The sequence below is a fragment of the Chiloscyllium punctatum genome, chromosome 45 (genome assembly GCF_047496795.1).
Source record: "Chiloscyllium punctatum isolate Juve2018m chromosome 45, sChiPun1.3, whole genome shotgun sequence".
NCBI lineage: Eukaryota > Metazoa > Chordata > Chondrichthyes > Orectolobiformes > Hemiscylliidae > Chiloscyllium > Chiloscyllium punctatum.
In genome coordinates this window covers 42,401,516-42,424,463 of record NC_092783.1, presented here as the reverse complement: position 1 = coordinate 42,424,463, position 22,948 = coordinate 42,401,516, and the positions used below count along the sequence as shown (strand labels likewise).

General features: G+C 44.1%; 1 protein-coding gene across 2 annotated transcripts in view; it reads left to right on the top strand.

The window, feature by feature from the left end:
- Positions 1-22,948, top strand: part of LOC140467315 (LHFPL tetraspan subfamily member 5 protein-like) — a 177,977-nt gene that overhangs the window by 145,471 nt on the left and 9,558 nt on the right. The window contains exon 3 of one of the 2 annotated variants that reach the window (XM_072563595.1): positions 6,494-6,588. The exons of the other annotated variant lie outside the window; for it this stretch is intronic. Coding sequence (XP_072419696.1) covers positions 6,494-6,537 — 44 coding nt within the window. The 3' untranslated portion in view covers positions 6,538-6,588. Of the gene's footprint in view, positions 1-6,493; positions 6,589-22,948 lie in introns of those variants that run through there. 2 annotated transcript variants of the gene reach the window in all.

Below are 22,948 nucleotides of genomic sequence, written 5' to 3'. Positions count from 1 at the left end.
ATATACTCAAATAAATTACAGGTTTCATTGATATAATAGAAATTGTTATAGACCCATTGAGAAGGACCCAGTGTTATATCTCATTCTTTCAAGATCCTTGCCCAGAAGGCCTCATATCATCACATAGTGGAGTTTATAACACCATTCAGTATTAACTCTTTCAGATCCATAAACAAAAATTGAGATATCCAAAACTGGAAGGGGAGTAAGGAATTGGCTAAGGGAGAATAAGCTGCAGGTATTGGAGACAAGTGTTGTTGAGTAATGAAAACGCACTGAGTGAATTGTCTCAGGAAAAAATCCTCAGAACTTTTTAAAAAAATTACAAATTAGCCAAATCTAAATCCTGTTGTACTGCAGTTATATGGTAAGAACTAGTCTTCTTGGTTGTCACATTGAGATCATCTAATGTGTATCTTGGAACACACCACACAAAAATTGAAAATTTGAAAATTCTATTCAGGTAAACAACTTACTTTCTTTGATCATGTGACATGGAAAGACCTGAACATGTGAAGAAAGTAATTGCTTTTAAAAGATGAAAGGAACAAGTTGAGTGTATAATTGAAGTGTTATTAGTGAATTGATAACTACTTAGAGATTAAAACAATTAAAGCATTAAAACAATTTCCTGGGCTAAATAGGTGACCAAATGTTGGTTGGATTTTCCACTTTAAACATTCTTACCTACTATTTTACACTTATTCACTTCAAAAGATGGAAATCTTTCAAGTGCAAATCAATTTCCCGCCTTTTTTGCATTGAAAACACAAGGATCAAGAGAAATAACTGAATCAGATTCTGGTTTCAGAAATGTTATGGTGTGCCATTCAAACAGTGCTTTAGTTGTAGAGGATTATTAGGTAGAATATTATTATTAGTAGTATTATTATTATTATCAGTTGTATTGGACTATTCTTCAAATTTTGTTATGATTCCTGAGACCAATAACTTCTAAAGACAGAAATCTGCAGAAAAGTGCTGGGCAAGATCTTACTTCTTAAAGCTTTAACTGAAACAAAACCAACAAAATCCACACAATTTGAACATTAATAAGTAAAGAATAATTCAACTAAAATTTAAAATAAAACATAAGTTTCAATTAAATCGTCATTATGTGGATATGCCTCATACTGTTGCAAGCATGTACATTACATGCTGCACAAGCATGAGCCCATGTGCAATCTTAACGATCTTTTCAGCTTAGCCTCCGCTACATAAAATTTCTAAATTCCCATTCAGTTGTGCTTGCCCTTCAGTCACATTTACCAACAGCAGTTCCTGGATAGGATTATCTGAATGGCGCCTTTAATGAACACTAGTCACTCAGCAACTGATTAGGAAAGCAATTGGAATGTTGCTGTTTATTGCAAGGGGAAGGGAATATAAAAATAAGGAAGTTTTACAGTAACTGGGCAAGGCCTTGGTGTGATCATATCTGAGATACTGTCATTTTGGTCTCCTTATTTGAAAGAAAGATATAATTGGGCAAGAAATAGTTCAGGAGAAAGTGAGGACGGCAGATGCTGGGGATCAGAGCTTAAAAATATGTTGCTGGAAAAGTGCAGCAGGTCAGGCAGCATCAAAGGAGCAGGAGAATCGACGATTCGGGCATAAGCCCTTCTTCAGGAATGAGGAGGGTGTGCCAAGCAGGCTAAGATAAAAGGTAGGGAGGAGGGACTTGGGGGAGGGGCATTGGGAATGCAAAAGGTGGAAGGAGGTTAAGGTGAGGGTGATAGGCTGGAGAAGAGGTGAGGGTGGAAAGGTCGGGAAGAAGATTGCAGGTCAAGAAGGTGATGCTGAGTCCGAGAGTTGGGACTGAGAAAAGGTGGGGGGAGGGGAAATGAGGAAGCTGGAGAAATCTGCATTCATCCCATGTGGTTGGAGAGTTCCTAGGCAGAAGATGAATTGCTCTTCCTCCAGGCGTTGTGTTGCCATGGTCTGGCGATGGAGGAGGCCAAGGACCTGCATGTCCTTGGTGGAGTGGGAGGGGGAGTTAGAGTGTTCAGCCACGGGGCGGTTGGGTTGGTTGGTCCGGGTGTCCCAGAGGTGTTCTCTGAAACGTTCCGCAAGTAGGCAGCCTGTCTGCCCAATGTATAGGAGGCCACATCGGGTGCAGCGGATGCAATAAATGATGTGTGTGGAGGTGCAGGTGAATTTCTAATGGATATTGAAGGATCCCTTGGGGCCTTGGAGGGAAGTGAGGGGGAAGGTGTGGGCTCAAGTTTTGCATTTTTTGCGGTTGCAGGGGAAGGTGCTGGGAATGGAGGTTGGGTTGGTGGGGGTGTGGATCTGACAAGGGAGTCGTGGAAGGAGTGGTCTTTCCGGAACGCTGATAGGGGAGGGGAGGGAAATATATCCCTGGTGGTGGGGTCCATTTGGAGGTGGCGGAAATGACGACGGATGATACGATGTATCTGGAGGTTGGTGGGGTGGTAGGTGAGGACTAGTGGGGTTCTGTCCTGCTGGTGATTGGAGGGGCGGGGTTCAAGGGCGGAGGAGCAGGAAGTGGAGGAGATGTGGTGGAGAGCATCGTCAACCACGTCTGAGGGGAAATTGCAGTCTTTGAAGAAGGAGGCCATCTGGGTTGTTCAGTATTGGAATTGGTCCTCCTGGGAGCAGATGCGGCGAAGGCGAAGGAATTGGGAATATGGATGGCGTTTTTACAGGGGGCAGGGTGAGAAGAGGTGTAATCTAGGTAGCTGTGGGAGTCAGTCAGTTTATAGTATACGTCCGTGTTGAGTCGTTCTTCCGAGATAGAGATGGAGAGGCCTAGGAAGGGGAGGGAGGAGTCTGAGATGGTCCAGGTAAATTTGAGGTCGGGGTGGAAGGTGTTAGTAAAGTGGATGAACTGTTCAACCTCCTCGAGGGAGCATGAGGTAGCGCCGATACAGTCATCAATGTAGCGGAGGAAAAGGTGGGGAGTGGTGCCAGAACTGCAGAAGATGGACTGTTCCACATATCCAATGAAGAGGCAGGCATAGCTAGGGCCCATGTGGGTGCCCATGGCTACTCCTTTGGTTTGGAGGAAGTGGGAGGATTGGAAGGAGAAATTGTTAAGAGTGAGGACCAGTTCAGTCAGTCGAAGGAGGGTGTCAGTGGAAGGGTACTGGTTGGTTCGGCGGGAAAGGAAGAAGCGGAGGACTTTGAGGCCTTTGTGATGGGGGATGGAGGTGTATAGGACCTGGATGTCCATGGTGAGGTTAAGGCGTTGGGGGCCGGGGAAGCGAAAATCATGGAGGAGGTGGAGGGCGTGGGTGGTGTCCTGAATGTAGCTGGGGAGTTCTTGGACTAAGGGGGACAGGACCATGTCAAGGTATGCAGAGATGAGTTCGGTGGGGCAGGAGCAGGCTGAGACAATGGGTTGGCCGGGGCAGTCAGGTTTGTGGATTTTGGGCAGGAGGTAGAAATGGGTGGTGCGCGGTTGTGGGACTGAGATTGGATGCAGTGGATGGGAGATCCCCTGAGGTGATGAGGTTATGGATGGTCTGCGAGATGATGGTTTGGTGGTGGGAGGTGGGGTCATGGTCAAGGGGGCTGTAGTAGGAGGTGTCTGCGAGCTGGCGTTTAGCCTCAGCAATATAAAGATCGGTGCACCAAACTACCACCGCGCCTCCCTTGTCTGCCGGTTTGATAGTGAGGTTGGGGTTAGAGCAGAGGGAGTGGAAGGCTGCACGTCCGAGGGTGAGAGGTTGGAGTGGGTGAGAGGGGTGGAGAGGTTGAGGCGGTCAATGTCACGGTGGCAGTTGGCTATGAAGAGATTGAGGGTAGGTAAGAGGCCAGCACGGGGTGTTCAGGTGGATGGGGTGTGTTGGAGGCGGGAGAAGGGGTCGTCAGAGGGTGGGCAGGAGTCCTGGTTGGAGAAGTAGGCACAGAGATGAAGGCGGCGGAAGAATTGTTCGATGTCTCGCCACGTGTTGAATTCATTAATCCGGGAGCGTAGGGGGATGAAGGTGAGGCCTCTGCTGAGGACTGACCTTTCATCCTCAGAGAGGGGGAGGTCTGGAGGGATGGTGAAAATACGGCAGGGCTGGGAGCTAGGACCCGGTGTGGGGCTGGAGCTGGGAGTGGGGCGTGGTTAGGCGCGGAGGCGGATACACATTTGGCGTGGTCGGTGTGTAGGTGAGTGACGTCACTGGGGGCAGAAGTAGATGCTGTAACGGCAACTCGGGGGCTGAAGTGGCTGCGGTGAATGCAGAAATGGTGCTGTTCCCGGTGGCTGTGGACTCTGCGGAGGACGCCAATCTGTTCGTGATGGTCTTCCTGGCGATCGTGGAGGCGGTTGTCTGGGCGGCGATCGCGGAGGCTGCATAGTCAGTGGGGGCGGAAGTGACGTCATGGTTCGCAGTGGCGGTTGCCAGGAAGACCATCGCCGACAGATTCGCGGCCTCCGCGGGATCCACAGACACTGGGAACAACACAGTTTCTGCATTCACCGCAGCCTAGGAATCCTCCAACCACAAGGGATGAAGGCAGATTTCTCCAGCTTCCTCATTTCCCCTCCCCCCACCTTTTCTCAGTCCCAACCCTCAGACTCAGCACCACCTTCTTGACCTGCAATCTTCTTCCTGACCTCTCTGCCCCCCACCCCCTGTCCAGCCTATCACTCTCACCTTAACCTCCTTCCACCTATCGCATTCCCAACACCCCTCCCCCAAGTCCCTCCTCCCTACCTTTTATCTTAGCCTGCTTGGCACACCCTCCTCATTCCTGAAGAAGGGCTTATGCCCGAAACATTAGGCTTATGTCCTGCTCCTTTGATGCTGCCTGACCTGCTGCACTTTTCCAGCAATGCATTTTTAAGCTCTGATCCCCAGCATCTACCATCCTCACTTTCTCCTGAACTATTTCTTGCCCAATTATATCTTTCTTTCAAATAAGGAGACCAAAATGACAGTATCTCAGATATGATCACACCAAGGCCTTGCCCAGTTACTGTAAAACTTCCTTATTTTTATATTCCCTTCCCCTTGCAATAAACAGCAACATTCCAATTGCTTTCCTAATCAGTTGCTGAGTGACTAGTGTTCATTAAAGGCGCCATTCAGATAATCCTATCCAGGAACTGCTGTTGGTAAATGTGACTGAAGGGCAGGCACAACTGAATGGGAATTTAGAAATATTATGTAGTGGAGGCTAAGCTGAAAAGATCGTTAAAATTGCACATGGGCTCATGCAACACATTTTTAAGCAAGAAATATTTCAGTAAAGGTTTATTTGATTCACTCCTGGGGTGAAGGGTTGACCTTATGAAGCAAAGATGAATAGGTTGCGTCTTTATAGAATTTTTTAAAAATTCATTCACGGAATAAGCGTGTCATTGGCTGAGCCAGCATTTACTGCCCATCCCTAATTGCCCAAAGGACAGTTGACAGTTAACTACATTGCTGAGCATCTGCAGTCACGTGTAGGCCAGACTATGTAAAGATGGAAGATTTCCTTCCCTCAAGGACATCAGTGAACCAGTTGGGATTTTTTTCCTGCTAATCAACAATGGATTGTTGTCATTAGACTCTTAATTCCAGGCTTTTATTGAATTCAAATTCTACCATCTGCTGCAATGAGATTTGAAACTGGGTCCCCAGACCATTAACTGGGTCTTTGGATTAATAGTCTCGCAATAATACCATTAAGCCATCACCTCACCGTTTAGTGGAGAATACAAAAATGAAGACGATCGTATTGAAACATAGGAGATCCAGCGAGGACTGGATGAGCTGGTAGATGGGACGATATTTCCTCTTGAGGGAGACTAGGATTGGGCAACACAGTTTAAGAGTAAGATATAACTCTTTTAAGATGGATAATGAGCAGAAGCTTTCTTTCTCTCTGTGTCATCTCGATGTGAAATTCTCTTCTACAGCAAATTTATTCAAGTTAGATCGACTCTTGATTGATAAGGGAGTCATAGCCAACAGGGTGGCAGACAGCAAAGTAGAGTTCAGATCACAACCAGAGCAGCGGTTCAACTGACCAGCAGAATAGGCTCAAAGGGCCAAATGGCTTATTCCTGCTCCTATGTTCTAAAATAAATCAAGGCTAACCATGTTGTACTCCATATAATTTATATATATATATTATAATCCTTTCACTTTCTTGCTCTTTTCTGAAGGTAAAGGGGACTAACTTGAAATGAAGACCAAGACCCTACAATATTTTCATCCAGTTTTCAGGAAAGATTACTACAATTTGAAAAAGATTCCCTTATATAGTGTATTTCATGACCCAGGACATTCCAAGGTGCTTGAAAGCCAACTAAAAATGTGAAGTGTAATCACTATTGTAAAGTAGAAAGTACCACAGTCAATTTGATCATGGGAGATTTGATGGCATTTACCATTTAGAGGGAAACAAAATGCTTCTACATGAGCTGTAAAGGTCTCCCACTGGAATAAATTACACAAAACCTGTGACAGAGATTTATGAAAAGTCACACTGTCTCAGTTCAATTGCATTATTTTAACTCTCCAATCTGTTTGTCTTTATTTTTCAGCTGTAAGCTGTCTTTCTTCACATCACTCCCAGGACTTAAAATAATCAGTCAAAGGTCAATACTCAAGAGCCAGAATTAAAAGTTGAATTAACAAGTCCTATTTAAGTGGATTGTAAATCCTAAACACAATAGTTTGTTTTTAATCTGATGTGAAAGTTAGATTTTGTATGCAAATATTGTCACTTAAATTTCGCACTTGACTTGACAAATGATGAAATTGCAGTTGTGTAAATTAGTTATGTTGTTCTAGAAAGGTGTGTATATCACCAAATGGTTTCTGTCATGATTGAAATGAAGTCAGCTAGGTGGACCTTGTAGAATACGAGTTCCCTGATTTGGGCTGTTAATCTGGTCTAATCAGGGAACCCTGGCTAACAGATAAGAACATGAGTGTCAGATACCCTTCTCACTCTGGCTCTGAGGGAGCTGGATCAGTGTCAAAGATTCTCTGTGTGTGAATAAAGGGTGACAGGATATTAGTCTCTGTGGAGTTATTTCAATGGTGACAAGAGAAAAGCACACCCCTGAAGAAATTCACTCACAACAGTTGGCTTTGAGTTAGGGTAAGTATTTCTGACATCATGCCATTATTTAGGAAGTTTAACTTGTTCGATCCTGCCATCAAAGACTGGGCTCAGTTTGAGGAAATATTTTTTTTTTCTGAGCACATGATATTTGGGTGGATGAAAAGCAGTGAGTAAATCAGCTCCATACTTGTGGAGCTGCAATTTCTTTTCAGTTATTAAGAGTGTAAATTTCCCTGAGGCACCAGATACTAAAACCTTTCAAGGGTTAAAGGATTTGGTTAAGGAATATTAGAACCCAAAGTGTCCTCTAATTCTGAGTTGCTATCAGTTTTTCTTGGCAAGGTGAGATCCAGGGGATTCTGTCTTGGGACCTTTGACAAGGTTAGATGACTGGCAGAGGCATGTGACTATGGTTTAAACCTTAATGAAATTCTGAAACTGTTTGGTAAGTGGGATTAATGATGTAACCATGCAAAAGGGCCTACTAGCTGAAACTCCACTGGACTTCATGCAGGCACCACAATTGGCTTTATCATTGGAAAATGCAGCAAGTGGTGCACACGAGTTGCAGGGTATTCTCATGGAAGCAGACACCCTCACCAATTTGAATGAGCTTAGGGAACACCACTTGAGTGAAAGTAATTGCATAGCCTCACTCAAGCCATTTCCTAAACAGGGACCCGAGATAAGCCCACAGGAAAACCCCAAAACAAAACCAAGTCTTGGCCAGTTAAAATTTTCTTCAGAATCTGGGCCAGCATCCTCCAGTCACATTTTGTCTCGATGACATGCTAATAACAGAGAAGACCAATAAGGAACACTTAGAGAACTTGAACATTGTTCTAAGACATTTCTCCAAGGCAGGCTGTACACCTTAGAAGGGAAAACTGTGTGTTCCAGGCAGCCCCAGTGACCTACTTGAGCTACAGAATTGACAAGACTGGGTTACACCGATAAGAAGATAAGGGAAGGGTGATAAGAAGGTGCACTAGCTTCCATGCCTGAGGTCTGAAGCTTAGGTCTTCCCTTAAGCTGGTGAATTATTATGGAGAATTCATACTTAACCTGACCTCCATCCTGTTACCTTTGCATCAACTCGAAAAGGGTCAGCTTTGGAACTGGTCATGTAGCCAAGCCATAGCTTACCGTAGCTTTCAGGGAAGTGAAGAAACAGCTATCATCCTCTAAGGTATTGGCATACTCTGATCCCCAGCAAGATCTGATATTGACATGCAATACCTCCCCTGTATGGTATCAGGGTAGTATTAGTTCATATGTGGCCCAATGGAGAGGCATAGCAGCCTAATAGTGTATGCATCCAGGAATTTGGCTAATACGGTGCATAAATACACCCAGATAGAGAAGGAAGGTTTGGCAGCCATGTTTGGAATCAGGAAGTTCACAATACATTTATGAATGTAAATTTGTAATAACTGACAGCAAACCACTGCTAAGTCTGCTCTCCCAATTCTGGCCTCTTGTGCGTCTCCAGTTGTCTTCACTCCACCATTGGAACACAATAGTTTGTGACATTTTAGTAAGTTGAATGTATATACAATACAGAATTATGGTAATGCCCTTTTCAATGGGCTATCTTCAGAAGAACTTGAAATGCTACCATGATTAATATTGCACAAAAACTTTGAGAGAAGATTTGTAGTTCGGGTGCTCGTTGTTGTGGTTCTGTTCACCGAGCTGGGAATTTGTGTTGCAGACGTTTCATCCCCTGTCTAGGTGACATCCTCAGTGCTTGGGAGCCTCCTGTGAAGCGCTTCTGTGATGTTTCCTCTGGCATTTATAGTGATTTGTATCTGCCGCTTCTGGTTGTCAGTTCCAGCTGTCCGCTGCAGTGGTGAGTATGTTGGGTCCAGGTCAATGTGCTTGTTGATTGAATCAGTGGATGAGTGCCATGCCTCTAGGAATTCCCTGGCTGTTCTCTGTTTGGCTTGTCCTATAATAGTAGTGACAAGCCAAACAGAGAACAGCTAGGGAATTCCTAGAGGCATGGCACTCATCCACAGATTCAATCAATAAGCACATCGACCTGGACTCAACATACCGACCACTGCAACGGACAGCTGGAACTGACAACCAGAAGCGGCAGATTCAAACCACTACAAATGCCGGAGGAAAGATCACAGAAACGCTTCACAGGAGGCTCCCAAGCACTGAGGATGTCACCTAGACAGGGGACGAAACGTCTGCAACACAAATTCCCAGCTCGGCGAACAGAACCACAACATTGCACAAAAACCTCAGTTACACCAAAGATAAGAGACACCTAGTCAGAGGATGTCCAAACACATAATTTTAAAAAAAATGTATTTCTAATTGCTTGAGACAGACTGAAAGATTGCGTACGTTCAGTGGAGAGAAGAACAAAGTGATTACATTAAGGATATCGTGCAATAAAAAACAATGACAATGGTTTTCTGCTTAACCCTTTAGCAACATTGCATTCACCTAAATATTAATTGTTTGTAGGACTCTGGTCACCAGGAACATGAACCTTATTTGTAAAAATGACTTGTTATGGAGTGTGTCGTGGAAAAATATAATACGTATTGATTTGCCCAGATTGGGGAGTGGGAGACGCTAACAAACAAGTTCTGGGTGTCTTCTATCTCCAATGATACATTTATGAGAAGTTACATGGAAGCATAGAAAATATTGTCACAAAGCTAGTCCTTCTTTTTCCCTTAAAAGCTGTTCCTTGGTTTAAGATTGGATTAGATTACTTACAGCGTGGAAACAGGCCCTTCGGCCCAACATGTCCACACCGACCCGCCGAAGCATAACCCACCCGTTCCCCTACATTTATCCAACACTACGGGCAATTTAGCATGGCCAATTCACCTGACCTGCACATCTTTGGACTGTGGGAGGAAACCCACGCAGACACGGGGAGAACGTGCAAACTCCACACAGTCAGTCGCCTGAGGCGGAAATTGAACCCATGTCTCTGGCGCTGTGAGGCAGCAATGCTAACCACTGTGCCACTGTGCTGCCCACGGATAGTTAAGGATATTCTTCCTTGATTTTTTTTCAAAGGGGTAAGAAACTAGATGGGGCTCTGATCAGTCTGGTTTGGTACAGAGATGAAAATAATTTTGAGAGGCCTTTTGTTTATATGTAAACAGATGAGACTTCAGGCCAAAGTGGTCGTGTTTTAGACGTGACCTGTATAAAGAAAGGGGAATGGTCAGCTCTCTAGCTGATGCTGAGCAGTTTTAGTACGGTTTTGAACTGGTGAGGAGTTCAAAAGGGAGCTATGTGGAAACTCTCTCTCTCTCTCTTTCTGCCTTTCAACTTCAACCTGTACACATGTGTTCCATTTATACTGGTTTTTAAAGGGAGTTTGCTTATTAGGACTTTTGTGTACATTCAGAACAGCATAATTAAGTCTAGTTGGATAGGTGGGGTTCTGTAGGGTTCTTTATTCTGTGCTTTGTGTTTCATTGTGTAATTTTGTGAATAATTTTTGTCAGTTTTAAAATCTAGTAGTCAAGCTAGTTAACATAATCTGGGTAATTTTCACTGTATACTTACTGAAACAAATTACAAAGTTATGGTCTGAGCTGCCTGCTTAAGAAGGTTTTGAGTGGTCTGGCTTAGTCCATAACAAATTAGGGCTCTTTGTGGGTGGGATTTTAAACAGCAAGTGGTCGGTGCTGATGTCTTTATTTCAGGTGTTGGAATGGTTGGGCAGACAAAGCTTGGGATAGTAATGGCTCTTTCAGTTGCCAACAGTTTTCTGGAAGTGGATGCAGTGACTTTGGAAGTTTTGCAAAAAGTGAATAAGACCAAGTTGCAAGTATTAGCAGAGAAGCTGGAATTGGAACTGCCGTCTTCTGTGAGGGAAGGAGAGATAGTCACAGCAGTAACTCAGCATTTAAACTTGCTGGAGAAACCATCAGAATCTATAGAGGTGGCAAGAATTCAATTGCAAATGAAGCAGCTTGAATTAGAGGTGAGAGATAAGGAAAGGGCAGCAGAAATGAAACAGGATTTGAAGCAGAAGAGAGAGAAAAGAGAGAAAAAGAGAGAACTTTTGAACTTCAAAAACTGACACTCAAAAAAGAAAGTCAGCTTAAAAGGCTGGTAATAAAGGTTGAGAGTAGACTTAGTGAGGATGAGGTTGTCAGAAGCCCAGTGACTTATGTTCAAGCATTGCCTAAATTTGATGAGGAGGATGTGGAAGCCTTCTTTATCCCAGTTGAAAAGGTGGCTAAACAAATGTAATGGCCAGTGGCAATGTGCGTTTTGTTGATCCAAACAAAATTTATAGGTAGGGGTAGTGAGGTATTCACATCCCTATCAGAGGACGTATCCAGGGAGTATGAAGAGGAAGTGCCATTTTAAGTGCATATGATCTTGTACCAGAAACCAAGAGACAATGTTTCAGGAATCTAAGGAGGGACCCTGGTCAAACCTATACTGAGTAACCTATACAGAGTAATTTCGATAGATGGATAAGAGCTTTAATAATCGAACAAACCTATGATGCCCTTAGAGTGGTAATTATTTTGGAAAAATTCAACAATTCACTGCCCGAAGTAGGGCAAACTTGCGTGGAAGAGCAGAGAGTTAACACAGCAAGATTAGCAGCTGAAGTGGCTGATGATTATGAGCTGGTCCGTAAAACTCGGTTTGGCTTCCAGAATCAATTTCCGTCCATGAGGGATAAAAATTGGGGTAAAGAGAAATCTTCACATGGAAAGGGAAAGGTAGATCTCAGTGAAGATCATAAGGTTAATTTATCACAGGGTTAAAAAAGAAACCCTTGAAGGGGAAAGGGAGGTGAAAAAGCTCTTTTCATTGTATTAAAATGGGCAACACAACATCACAATGTTGATAGGCTAGGAGAAAGCCAAATGTAGGAAAACCAGACAAGCCTGTAACAAAAAGTATAAGGGAAGTTAGACAACTGCCTCAGAGTGTACAACATGATTAGATGTTGATTAATGAGGATTAAACATGCAAGACTAAAGCTTATTCACATAGGCTATGAGTAGTAAATAAGGACGTTACAACATTAATGGACACAGGATCCTCTCAGTCTGTAATGCTGCAGGATAAGGAGATACGTACTCCTGAGGGTCTAGTGCCAGAGAAGTTACTCGTAACAAGAATTCGCGGTGAGACAAAAAGTGCTCAACTACTATGTAAAGTGAGGCTAGAGAGTCCAGAGAAGAGTGGAGAATTTGTGGTAAGAGTACTGGACAAACTCTCAGCTTCAGAAATACAATTTGTCCTTGCAAATGATATAGCTGATTCACCGGTAGGCGTGCTGCTCACTCCAGTTGAAAAGCCAGTGGAGACGCAGACAACTGAAGACATGAAGAATGTTTATCCATTGTGTGATCACAAGATCACAGAGGCACAAGCTGAAGCAGTAGAGATCAAAAGGCACAGATAAGGAAGCTGACATAGTGTTATCTAAAATTTGCTTTGATCAGATAAGTGGAACAAAGAAGGAGCAAATAGATAAACATGCAAGTATCTTTAGCTCTGCTAAGCTGATTGAATTACAGCCGAAAGATGAGGAATTAAAACAGTTATACCAAAAGCATATACAGAGAAAGAAAGTGAATGCATTCCTGTGTGTTATTACTTAATAAATGATGTCTTAATGAGGATATGGAGACCATCACACATTCAAGCAGATGTGAAATGGGCAGAGATTATTCAAATTGCTTTGCCAGAAGGGTATAGAAAGAAGGTGCTGAGAGTGGTGAATGAGCTACCATTTGGAGGTCATTTAGGGTGAGGAAAACACAGGCTAAAATACAAAGATATTTTTACTGGCCTGGACTACACAGAGATGTAGTTGAATTTTGCCCGACTTGTCAGCGAATCAGAAGACCACAAGCAGTAATAAAACCTGCACCTTTCATACCTATTCCAGCATTTGAGGAACCTTTCACAAGAGCCTTGATTGATTGCATAGGTACCTACTTCAAACAAAAAGTGGAAATAAGCATTTATTAACAATAATGGATGTGTCGATTAGATTTCCAGAGGCAATCCCATTACGCAACATCACATCTAAAAAGATTGCAAAAGAATTACTTAATTTTTTTTAACTGGATATGAACTGTCAATAGAGATTCCGTCTGATCAAGGATCAAACGTCAAGGAAGTTATGGATAACTTGGAAATAAAGCAATTCAAATCTACTGCAGGGTGGCACGGTGGCTCAGTGGTTAGCACTGCTGCCTCACACCACCAGGGTCCCAGGTTCAATTCCAGCCTTGGATGACTGTCTGTATGGAGTCTGCACATTCTCCCAGTGCCTGCATAGGTTTCCTCCGGGGTGCTCCGGATTCCTCCCACAGTCTAAAGATGTGCAAGCCAGGTGAATTGGCTATGCTAAATTGCCCATAGTATTGGGTGCATTAGTCAGAGGGGAAATGAGTCTGGGTGGGTTACTCTTCGGAGGGTCAGTGTGGACTGGTTGGGCCGAAGGGTCTGTTTCCACACTGTAGGAATCTAATTTAAAAATACTGTGTACCATCCAGGAGTGCTAGAGAGATGGCATCCAACACGAAAGACCATGTTGAGGGCTTATTGTCAGGATTACCCAGATGATTGGGATAAGGGAATTCCGTTTGTGTTTTTCACTGTCAGAGATGCACCAAATAAATCGACCAAATTCAGTCCATTTGAATTAAATTTTGGGGCATGAAGTAAGAGGACCATTAAAATTAATTAAGGAGAAATTAATAAGTCATAATTAAGAGACCACCCATTTGGATTATGTGTCAAATTTTAGAGAACAAATAAATAGAGCTGGAGAGTTGGCTAGACAGCATTTAAAAGTATCACAGCATACAATGAAACAGGGCAGATAAGAAATCACAAATTCACAATTGGTGTTGGTGTTACTTCCAGTGACAGGTGAACCTTTAAAAGCAAGGTTTAGGGGACAATATCAAACTGAGAAGAAATTGAGTGAGGTGAACAACTTGATAAGGACTCCAGACAGAAAGAAATCTCACAAGAGTGTGTCATGTGAATATGCTCAAAAGGTATTTTGATAGGGAAGGAGAACAAGAGGAGAAGGTGTTAATGATTACTGCACAGCAGGAAGAACCAAGTTCAGAGGATTCTGAATTGGACATACCTCAAATCAAATTGGACTATGAGGAAGTTGTCAAAAATTGGGATAAATTATTGAGTTACCTTCCACAAGAAAATTGGAATGACCTGAAAAAGTTATTACTATCACTTGGGGAGATATGAGGAAATAAACTGGGAAGTACTAATCAAATCGTGCATTATATTTCTTTTTTTCTGTCCCTTTTTTTTCTTTAACCCCCACAGTACCGCCTAACTGCAGTAGTGTTTATTTTTTCCCCAGCACCCATGTTGTGTGTGTGCAGGTGTGAGACACAGTGAGAGACACAAGGTGCACGAATCTTTATTCAAATTTCCACCGCCAGGAAGAGAGGAAACAGCCGAGTGCCCTATGACAAGCAGTACCCTTCACACCAAAGGGTAATGCTGTGTGATCAAACAGTGAAGGGGAGGGGAGGGATTTAAATCAGAGTTGGAAGGGGAAATAATGCACTCCACTCCCTGCAGGGCTCACCTCTCCCTGAACAACTCCAGGGTGTTGGTAGACAACGCGTGCTCCTTTTCCAGAGACACCCGAGCTCTAACGTAACCACGGAAGAGGGGCAGGCAGTCGGCCCTAACGACCCCCTCCACAGCCCACTGCCTGGACCTATGGCCAGTTTGGCCAGGCCCAGGTGCAGACCCACGAGGAGGTCTTTAGACCTGCCCTCCCTCCGCCGTATTGGGTGCCCAAAGATCAGGAGCGTGGGACTGAAGTGCAACCAAAAGCAGAAGAGGAGGAGGTTTTTGAGGAAATCAAAAAGGGAGTGCAAACGCCGACACCCAATATATACATGGCCCACGGACTCCACAGCACCACAGCACAAGCAGTTGGGCTGGGAGTCCGTGAACCAACACTATCTGCAGTTGCAGGGGACTGCTGCGTGCAGCACCCTCTACCCCAGATCCCCAAGAGAAAGGGGGAGGACTCCTGCATAGAGAGACCTCCACTGGGGATCCCCACCACGCGGTGGCAAATGGGCACGTCAAGGCGTATCCGGACGGTGGATGAGGGAGAAGAGGTGGACGGTGTGCAGCAGTAGTCGATACAGGGCCCACCTTTTTACGTTCTTAAAAGGGACAAAACTAAAATTCCGGAGGTGGCTCAGGTAGTGTGGCACAGGCTCCCGTGGGAAATACGGGACCTTGGGGCCAATGTAAAATGCTGTCCGGGCTGGGGTGAGCGCGGACGGGATTCCACTGCACACCTGGGCATCCTCCAACTGGTGCACTACATCAGGTCTGAACAACGCCGTTTTAAGGCGTCGGATGGTAGCGGCCACGTATCGGAAGTCTACTGCTGTCCTGCTAGCTATGTCCTGCGGCGAGGACATGGTGCCAAAGCCAGATGGTACCGAATGGTTGTGTACAGACTATCGCAAAGTCAAAGTCAATGTCATTACAAAGACTGATATATATCCAATTCCACCGTTGGAAGACTGCGTTGAAAAAATAGGACAAGCAACTTACATTTCTTAGTTGGATTTGCTCAGAAGCTACTGGCAAGTTCCTCTGTCAGAGAGAGAGCAAAGGCGATTTCAGCTTTTGTAAAGCCAAACGGGCTATATCAGTTCAAAATCATGCCATTTGGATGAAACAAAACTCCAGCCACTTTTCAGAGACTGACTAATAAGGTCATTGCTGGATTACCCAACTGTGTGGTGTAAATTGATGACCTGGTGATTTTTAGTCACTCATGGAAGGAACATTTACAGCATTTATTGGACTTGTTCAATTGACTTCAGAAGGCAGGCTTAGTGGTAAACCTCGCTAAAAGTGAATTGGCCAAAGCCCAAGTCACCTTCCTGGTCCATGTTATTGGACATGGATAAATAGCCCCATGAGATGCAAAAATGAAAGTAATTGGGGAATTACCCACACCATTGACCAAAAAAAAGCAGTACTACATTTCCTGGCATTGAGTGGATGTTACCGAAAGTTCGTGCCAAACTCTAAAGGTGTGGCTGCTCCACTCACCAAATTTTTTTAAAAAGGGTAATAAGTTTCAGTGGACAGCAGACTGTCAAAAAGCATTTACTGGATTAGTGGTGCTGGAAGAGCACAGCAGTTCAGGCAGCATCCAACGAGCAGCGAAATCGACGTTTTGGGCAAAAGCCCTTCATCAGGAATAAAGGCAGTGAGCCTGAAGCATGGAGGGATAAGCTAGAGGAGGGTGGGGGTGGGGAGAGAGTAGCATAGAGTACAATGGGTGAGTGGGGGAGGAGATGAAGGTGATAGGTCAAGGAGAGGGTGGAGTGGAGAGGTGGAAAAGAAGATAGGCAGGTCGGACAAGTCGTTGGATGCTGCCTGAACTGCTGTGCTCTTCCAGCACCACTAATCCAGTATTTGGTTTTCAGCATCTGCAGTCATTGTTTTTACCTTATCAAAAGGCATTTGACAGCCTTAAAACTGTGTGAACCACTGCCCCAGTATTAGCCACCCCGGATTACACAAAGCCTTTCAAGGTGGCTAGCGATGGCAGTGATGTAGGTGTCGGTGTGGTGCTCCTGCAGGAGGATGATGAGGGAATAGAAAGACCCATCCGGTATTTTTCCAGGAAGTTGAATGTTCATCAACAGAAATATTCAACAGTGGAGAAAGAGACTTAAGCTTGGCGTCAGCATTGCAACATTTTAGTGTTTATATTACCAGCATCTGAGACAATCGTATACACTGATCACAACCCATTGACATTTGTGGAAATCTATAAGGACGAAAATGCCAGACTGTTTAGATGGAGCCTGTTGTTGCAGCCGTTCAATTTGACAATTGCGCACGTGGCAGGTTGTGAAAACGTGACTGCTGATGCATTATCGAGACTCGAATGAGACAGGGAAGCTTTCAATGGTGGGTGTACCATGGCCTGAAATTGCATGCGCATAATTAGTATAGTGTATACGTGCGTTGAGAATACTAACCGGGTTTTGAAGGGTTAAAAATGAAGCCACCTTTTGGCATTGATGGTTCTTTTTTTAAAAGGGGGTGGTAGGAATCACAAAGCTAGTCGCTTTTTTTCCTAAAGGCTGTTCCTTGGCTGAAGGATACTTGGCCCTTGATTTTTTTTTCCCCAGAGGGGCAATAAACCGGGCTGGAATCGGATCAACTATCTCCGAGCTGAGCAGTTTTAGTTCAGTCTTGCACTGGTTGGAAGTTCAACAGGGAGCTGTGTGGAAACTCTCTCTTTTTCTGCCCTTCAACTTTAACCTGTAAGCATGTGTTCCATTTATACTGGTTTTTAAAAGGGAGTTTGCTTATTCGGACTGTTGTGCACATTCAGAACAGCATAATTAAGATTAGTTGGATGGGTTGAGTTCTCTATTGGTTCTTTATTCTGTTCTTTATGTTTCACTGTGGAGTTTTGTGAATCACTTTTTTGTCAGTTTTAAAATCTAGTTTTGAAACCTAGCTAATTTACTCTGGGAACTACACTAACTGAAACAAATTGCAAAGTTATGGTCTGAGCTGGCTGCTTAAGAATAGTTTGAGTGGTCTGGCTTACTCCACAAGAATAGGAGCAGGAATACACTATTGAGACCTCTGATCCTACTCCACCATTCATTATGATCACGGCTGCTTATTCAATTTAAATGTCTGTTCCTGCTTTATCCCCCAACATCCTTAGAATTCACACTTGGGCTAAAGGAATCAAATGCCTCTTTGACATCATACAATGTTTCGGCCTTGGCTGCTTTCTATAGGAACAAATTTCAAAAACACACCACTGTTCTGGGTGAAGAGATTTCTCCTCACCTCAATCCTACGATCAGTAGAGTTATTGACAGTGTAAAGAATTGTCAAAGGGTACTGTGAGATATAGATCAGTTGCAGATATAGGCAGAGAAATGGCATGGGGAGGGGAGGGGAGGGTTGTAATTTTTACCGTATACAACTGACACAGTAACAAACAAGATAGCATTCCTCCAGGACCAAGGTGCTACACGGACAGCACAAACTACACGATCATAGGAAGGATGGCATAAAGTGTATAAGCAGTGCAAAACATGCAAATTTAGTGCAGTAAATGAATAATAAGACATTGCATGACTTAGAATTGCTTCTAAAACAGAATTTCAGATGGAAGAGAGTCTGATCATGCAGTGTGAAGAAGCCTGATGGCTTGGGTGACAAAACTATTGCACAGTCTGGCCATGATAGACTGAATGCTCTGGTAGCGTCTGTCAGAGGGCAGGAGGGAGAAGAGATTGAGTGAGGGGTGTGTGGGGTCTTCCACAGTACTCTTAGCTTTTCGGATGCAGCGTGTGGTATAAACATCTGTAATGGAGGGTAGAGAGACTGTGATGATCTTCTCGGCTGTCCTCACTATCCATTGTAGGGTCTCACATTCTGAGGCGGTGTAATTCCTGGACCAGGCAGTGATGCAGCAGCTCAAGGTACATTCAATGAACCGTCTGTAGAATGTGGTGAGGATGGAGGGCTGGGTACATGGGCTTTCCTCAGCATGCTCAGAAATAGAGAGGCTGCTGGGTTTTCTTGGCAATGGAACTGGTAATAAGGGTGCAGGTGAGATTCTCAGCCAGGTGAATGCCAAAAACATTTGGTGCTCTTCACTATCTCCACGGGGGAGCATTCGATATCCAGTGGAGAGTGGTCGCTCAGTGCTCTCCTGAGGTCAACAACTCTCTCTTTCATTTTGTCCACTTTCAGAGATAGAGTGTTGGCTCTGCACCAGTCCATTAGCCGCTGCACCTCCTCTCTGTATGCTGACTTGTCCTTCTTGCTGATGAGACCTACTACAGTCATATCATCAGGAAACTTGATGATATGATTCCACTTCTGCTGACACATGACTGTGCAGCGAAGCATAGGTGAACAGCAGTGGACTAAGCACATAGCCCTGGGGGGAGGGGGGAGAAAGAGGGGCAGGGCGTGCTCTTTGTGATGGCATTGGAGATGTTTTCTCAATCCAGACAGACTGACGTCTCCCAGACAGGAAGTCCAGGATCCAGAATCCAGTATAAAGGGAGATATGTAGGCCCAGCAGTCTCAGCTTTCCAATCAGGTGCTGAGGACTGATAGTGTTGAATGCAGAACTGAAGTTGATGAGCGGTAATCTGATGTAGGTGTCTTACTTCTCCAGGTGGGTCAGAGCCAGGTGGAAATGGCATCATGCATTGAGCAGTTGGGCCAATACGGGAGCTGCAGGGTGTCCAGTGAGGGGGGCAGCAGGACCTTAATATGATGATGGGTGTTAGCGCAATGAGGCAGTAGTCATTGAGACAGGACACTGAAGACTTCTTCAGCACAGTGACAACGGTAGTGACCTTGAAGCACATTGGAACTATGGCACAGCTCAGGGAAATGTTGAAGATGTTAGTGAGAACATCTGCCAATACGTCAGAGCATCCTCTGAGCACTCTGCCAAGCATGTTATCTGATCCAGCAGCCTTAAGTAAGTTGACCCTACGTCGGGATTTCCTAATGTCTGCTGTAGTAATACACAGCACCCAGTCATTGCGGGTGGGTGCTGTCAAAGTGGTGGCCTATTGTGTGTGTACACATTTTACCTCTTTGATGACTCAGGTCAGGTTGTTTTTGTCCACTTTTCATGTTCACCCATGCTTCGCTGCACAGTCATGTGTCAGCAGAAGTGGAATCATATCATCAAGTTTCCTGATGATATGACTGTAGTAGGTCTCATCAGCAAGAAGGACAAGTCAGCATACAGAGAGGAGGTGCAGCGGCTAATGGACTGGTGCAGAGCCAACACCCTATCTCTGAAAGTGGACAAAATGAACCTCGCTGTTGTTGGGGCTGCCTTGTCATCTGCTCTGAAGGGGTATCACGGGGCCTCAGCAGCGCACACATCCTTATGGTCATCGACTGCATCTATTGGACACAGTGACATTGTCAATACGTAGCAAATCACCGACGCTGTGTACTCCTCTCAGTTGATGGAATCGCCATCAGTTGCAGCCTCCCCGAACACACACACACACACACACACACACAGTGCTCAAAACAGTCTTGAAGAGCAGAAATGGCTCCTGCTGGTCGGGTTTTCACCTGTTTCCAAACCAGTTTGACATGTTTAACGAGCGGTCTGTACACTGAGATTAGCGTAACTGAAATGTGGTCTGCAGAGCAGAGGTGGGGCCGGGACTCTGCCCTGTACGTGTCGGGGATGTTTGTATAAACAAGATCCAGTGTGTTCTCCCGCCTCATCGGAAATTCCAAATGCTGATGGAATTTAGGGAGCACAGTCTTGAGATTTACACAGTTGAAATCTCCAGTGACAATAAACGGTGCATCAGGGTAAGTATTCTGCAGCCTCCCAACAGCCCCATCCTGCACGCTTATCCCGCTGCCACCTCCTCACACACTATTTCCGAAGACTCAACGCCCAACTACCAGCATCAGATAAGGCGGAGGACTGGAGGCCTGGTCTCTGCAGCAAGACAAGAACTCCTCCATGCTTACTGCACTTCTGCCTCCACGCACATCGCTTGGGATGTCTCAACACCCAGCCACCAGCATCAGGCGAGGCAGAGGACTGGAGGCCTGGTCTCAAAAGCTAGCCGAGATCACCTAACTCCTTCAGCAGCTCTCCATCCAGGTACATTTTCAGCCAGTTCCTGTACTGTAGCAGTGTCTGCAAACACCTGGTTTTTTGTTCCTCTGGGAATTAAGTCGCTTTTGATCCAGACAGGCTACTGTGAGCTGCTGCCATGCCGCCATTTTGGAAAAAGAACGTATACAGATAATGGCAGAACCCTGAATGGCATTGATGGACAGAGTGATCTTGGGGTTCAAGTCCATAGCTCCGTGACAGTGGTCATGCAAGTAGTTAAGGTGGTAAAGAGTGTGTATGGCATGCCTGCCTTTACTGACAACCACTTAATAAAGAAGCAGTGCTTCAAAAGCTAGTGATTCCAAATAAACCTGTTGAACTAAAGCCTGGTGTTGTGTGCGATTTTTAACTTTGTCCACCCCAGTCCAACACTAGCACCTCCAAATCTAATACTGGCAGTATAAGGTGAGAAAGGGCAAGTGTAAATAAAAATCTTGCCCCCTCACATCTGTTTTGAGATGTGGAGGCAGATACAATAGGGGAGTTTAAGGGACTTCTAATAAGTACATGAATATGCAAGGAATGGAGGGATATGGACCAAGAGCAGACAGAAGGGATTAGTTTAATTTGGTGTCACATTCAGCACAACATTGTGGGCTGAAGGGTTCGTTAGTGTGTACTGTTCTATATTCACAAGTAGTTTATCCCCATATCCTTAGCCTGTGACAACTAGTTCTGGGCTTTCCCATTAGCAGGAATATCTTTCCTACATCCACCCTGCCTCGTCCTGTTAGAATTTGAAAGTTTCTAGGAGACTCTTCCCCCTTATGCTTCTGAATTCCAGTTTGCATAATCCTAATCAATTCAACCTCTCCTCACACGTCAGGCCTGGCGTCCCGGGAATCTGACTGGTAAGACTTACATAAAACAGTGAAAGGAAAAAAGTCAGTACTTTTCTCTAAACACAATGAAAAATGAGACAGAAATCTAATATTGAAAATGCAAAATCTTGTTTGAGGAAGATTAAGGAATGTCACTAATTTGTAGTCATAATGTTATATATTTTGTAAAGAAAGCTATTGTCTCTAAAGTAAAAAAAAAACTTGCAAAATTGCTCTCAAAAGTCAGATGGCTATCCTTGTGGACAACTCAGATTAGGACCAGATTACATTTTTCTCAAAAATTCACGAGACCTTTTGAAATTTAATATGCCATTCCTCAGAGTAAACAGACAATGGTTTACTGGAGATGTGAATAGTGCTTCCTATCTCAACAAAATCCGAGTGAGACCCATCCAAGTTAATGACTGAGAAAGTTTAAAAAGTGAATTACTATGCCTAAACATTTGTGCTCCAGATCTAAACTAAACAAACACCTAATTTGAAAGCATGTAAGAGCCATTTCAAGTGCTGAGTTGTAGAAACAAGTCTGACTGTGATCAATCATTTAGGTGCATAGACCCTGGCAAAAACATCCTAAACCAGTCACTGAATGTCAACAGGGAGATAAAGGATGGTATCCAGGCCTGTTGCTCTGCAGCTACTAAAAGCCCCAGCTACAGTGCCATACAAGATAAACAAAGGAGACTTCAGTCACTCAAGACCTGTTCTGCTCGGTCCACCTGAGGGTGCAATCTTCAACTCTTCAAGTATGGAAGCAGAATCAGACTTTATGTTTTCAACACCTCCATTTTGGAAACAGAATCTTTAGGCAAGCTAGGCCCACAACAATAATAGAGGCTCAACTCAGTTTTTTACCATCACCTACAACTCTAAATCTTTGTATCTACATTTTAGCTGATGATGTTTTTACTTCTTAATTAACTTTTAACAGTTCGGTAATATACCAACATTTTCTCATTTTAAACCATAAATCTGTGTTGCTGGTTATCTTTAAATTTAAATACCAGAAAATTAAACAACTTTCCAAATTCATAGTTCATAGTTCTGAGGACACCCCTGGTCATGACAAATAGATTTACAGCAGAAAAGATTGGAAATAGTCATTTTGGGATACTTCTGGCAGAAATTAAATAACATTAAATCTATAAAAGTGTACAGTATTCAGGCCAGGAATGCAAACACAGAAAATTAGATTTACTGTTAAACTTGAGTTTCTAGTGTAAGTGTTTAGACTCATCAGTTGATGAATAGACAGTACATGATGGAAGATGGCTTTCATTAAGATTAAAAATGTTTCTCCTAAAAGAAATACTTTAGAAATTATTACCATAACCATTCTCACAATCCCAGAACTGCTGATGGCTCGAGCCTTTTATTA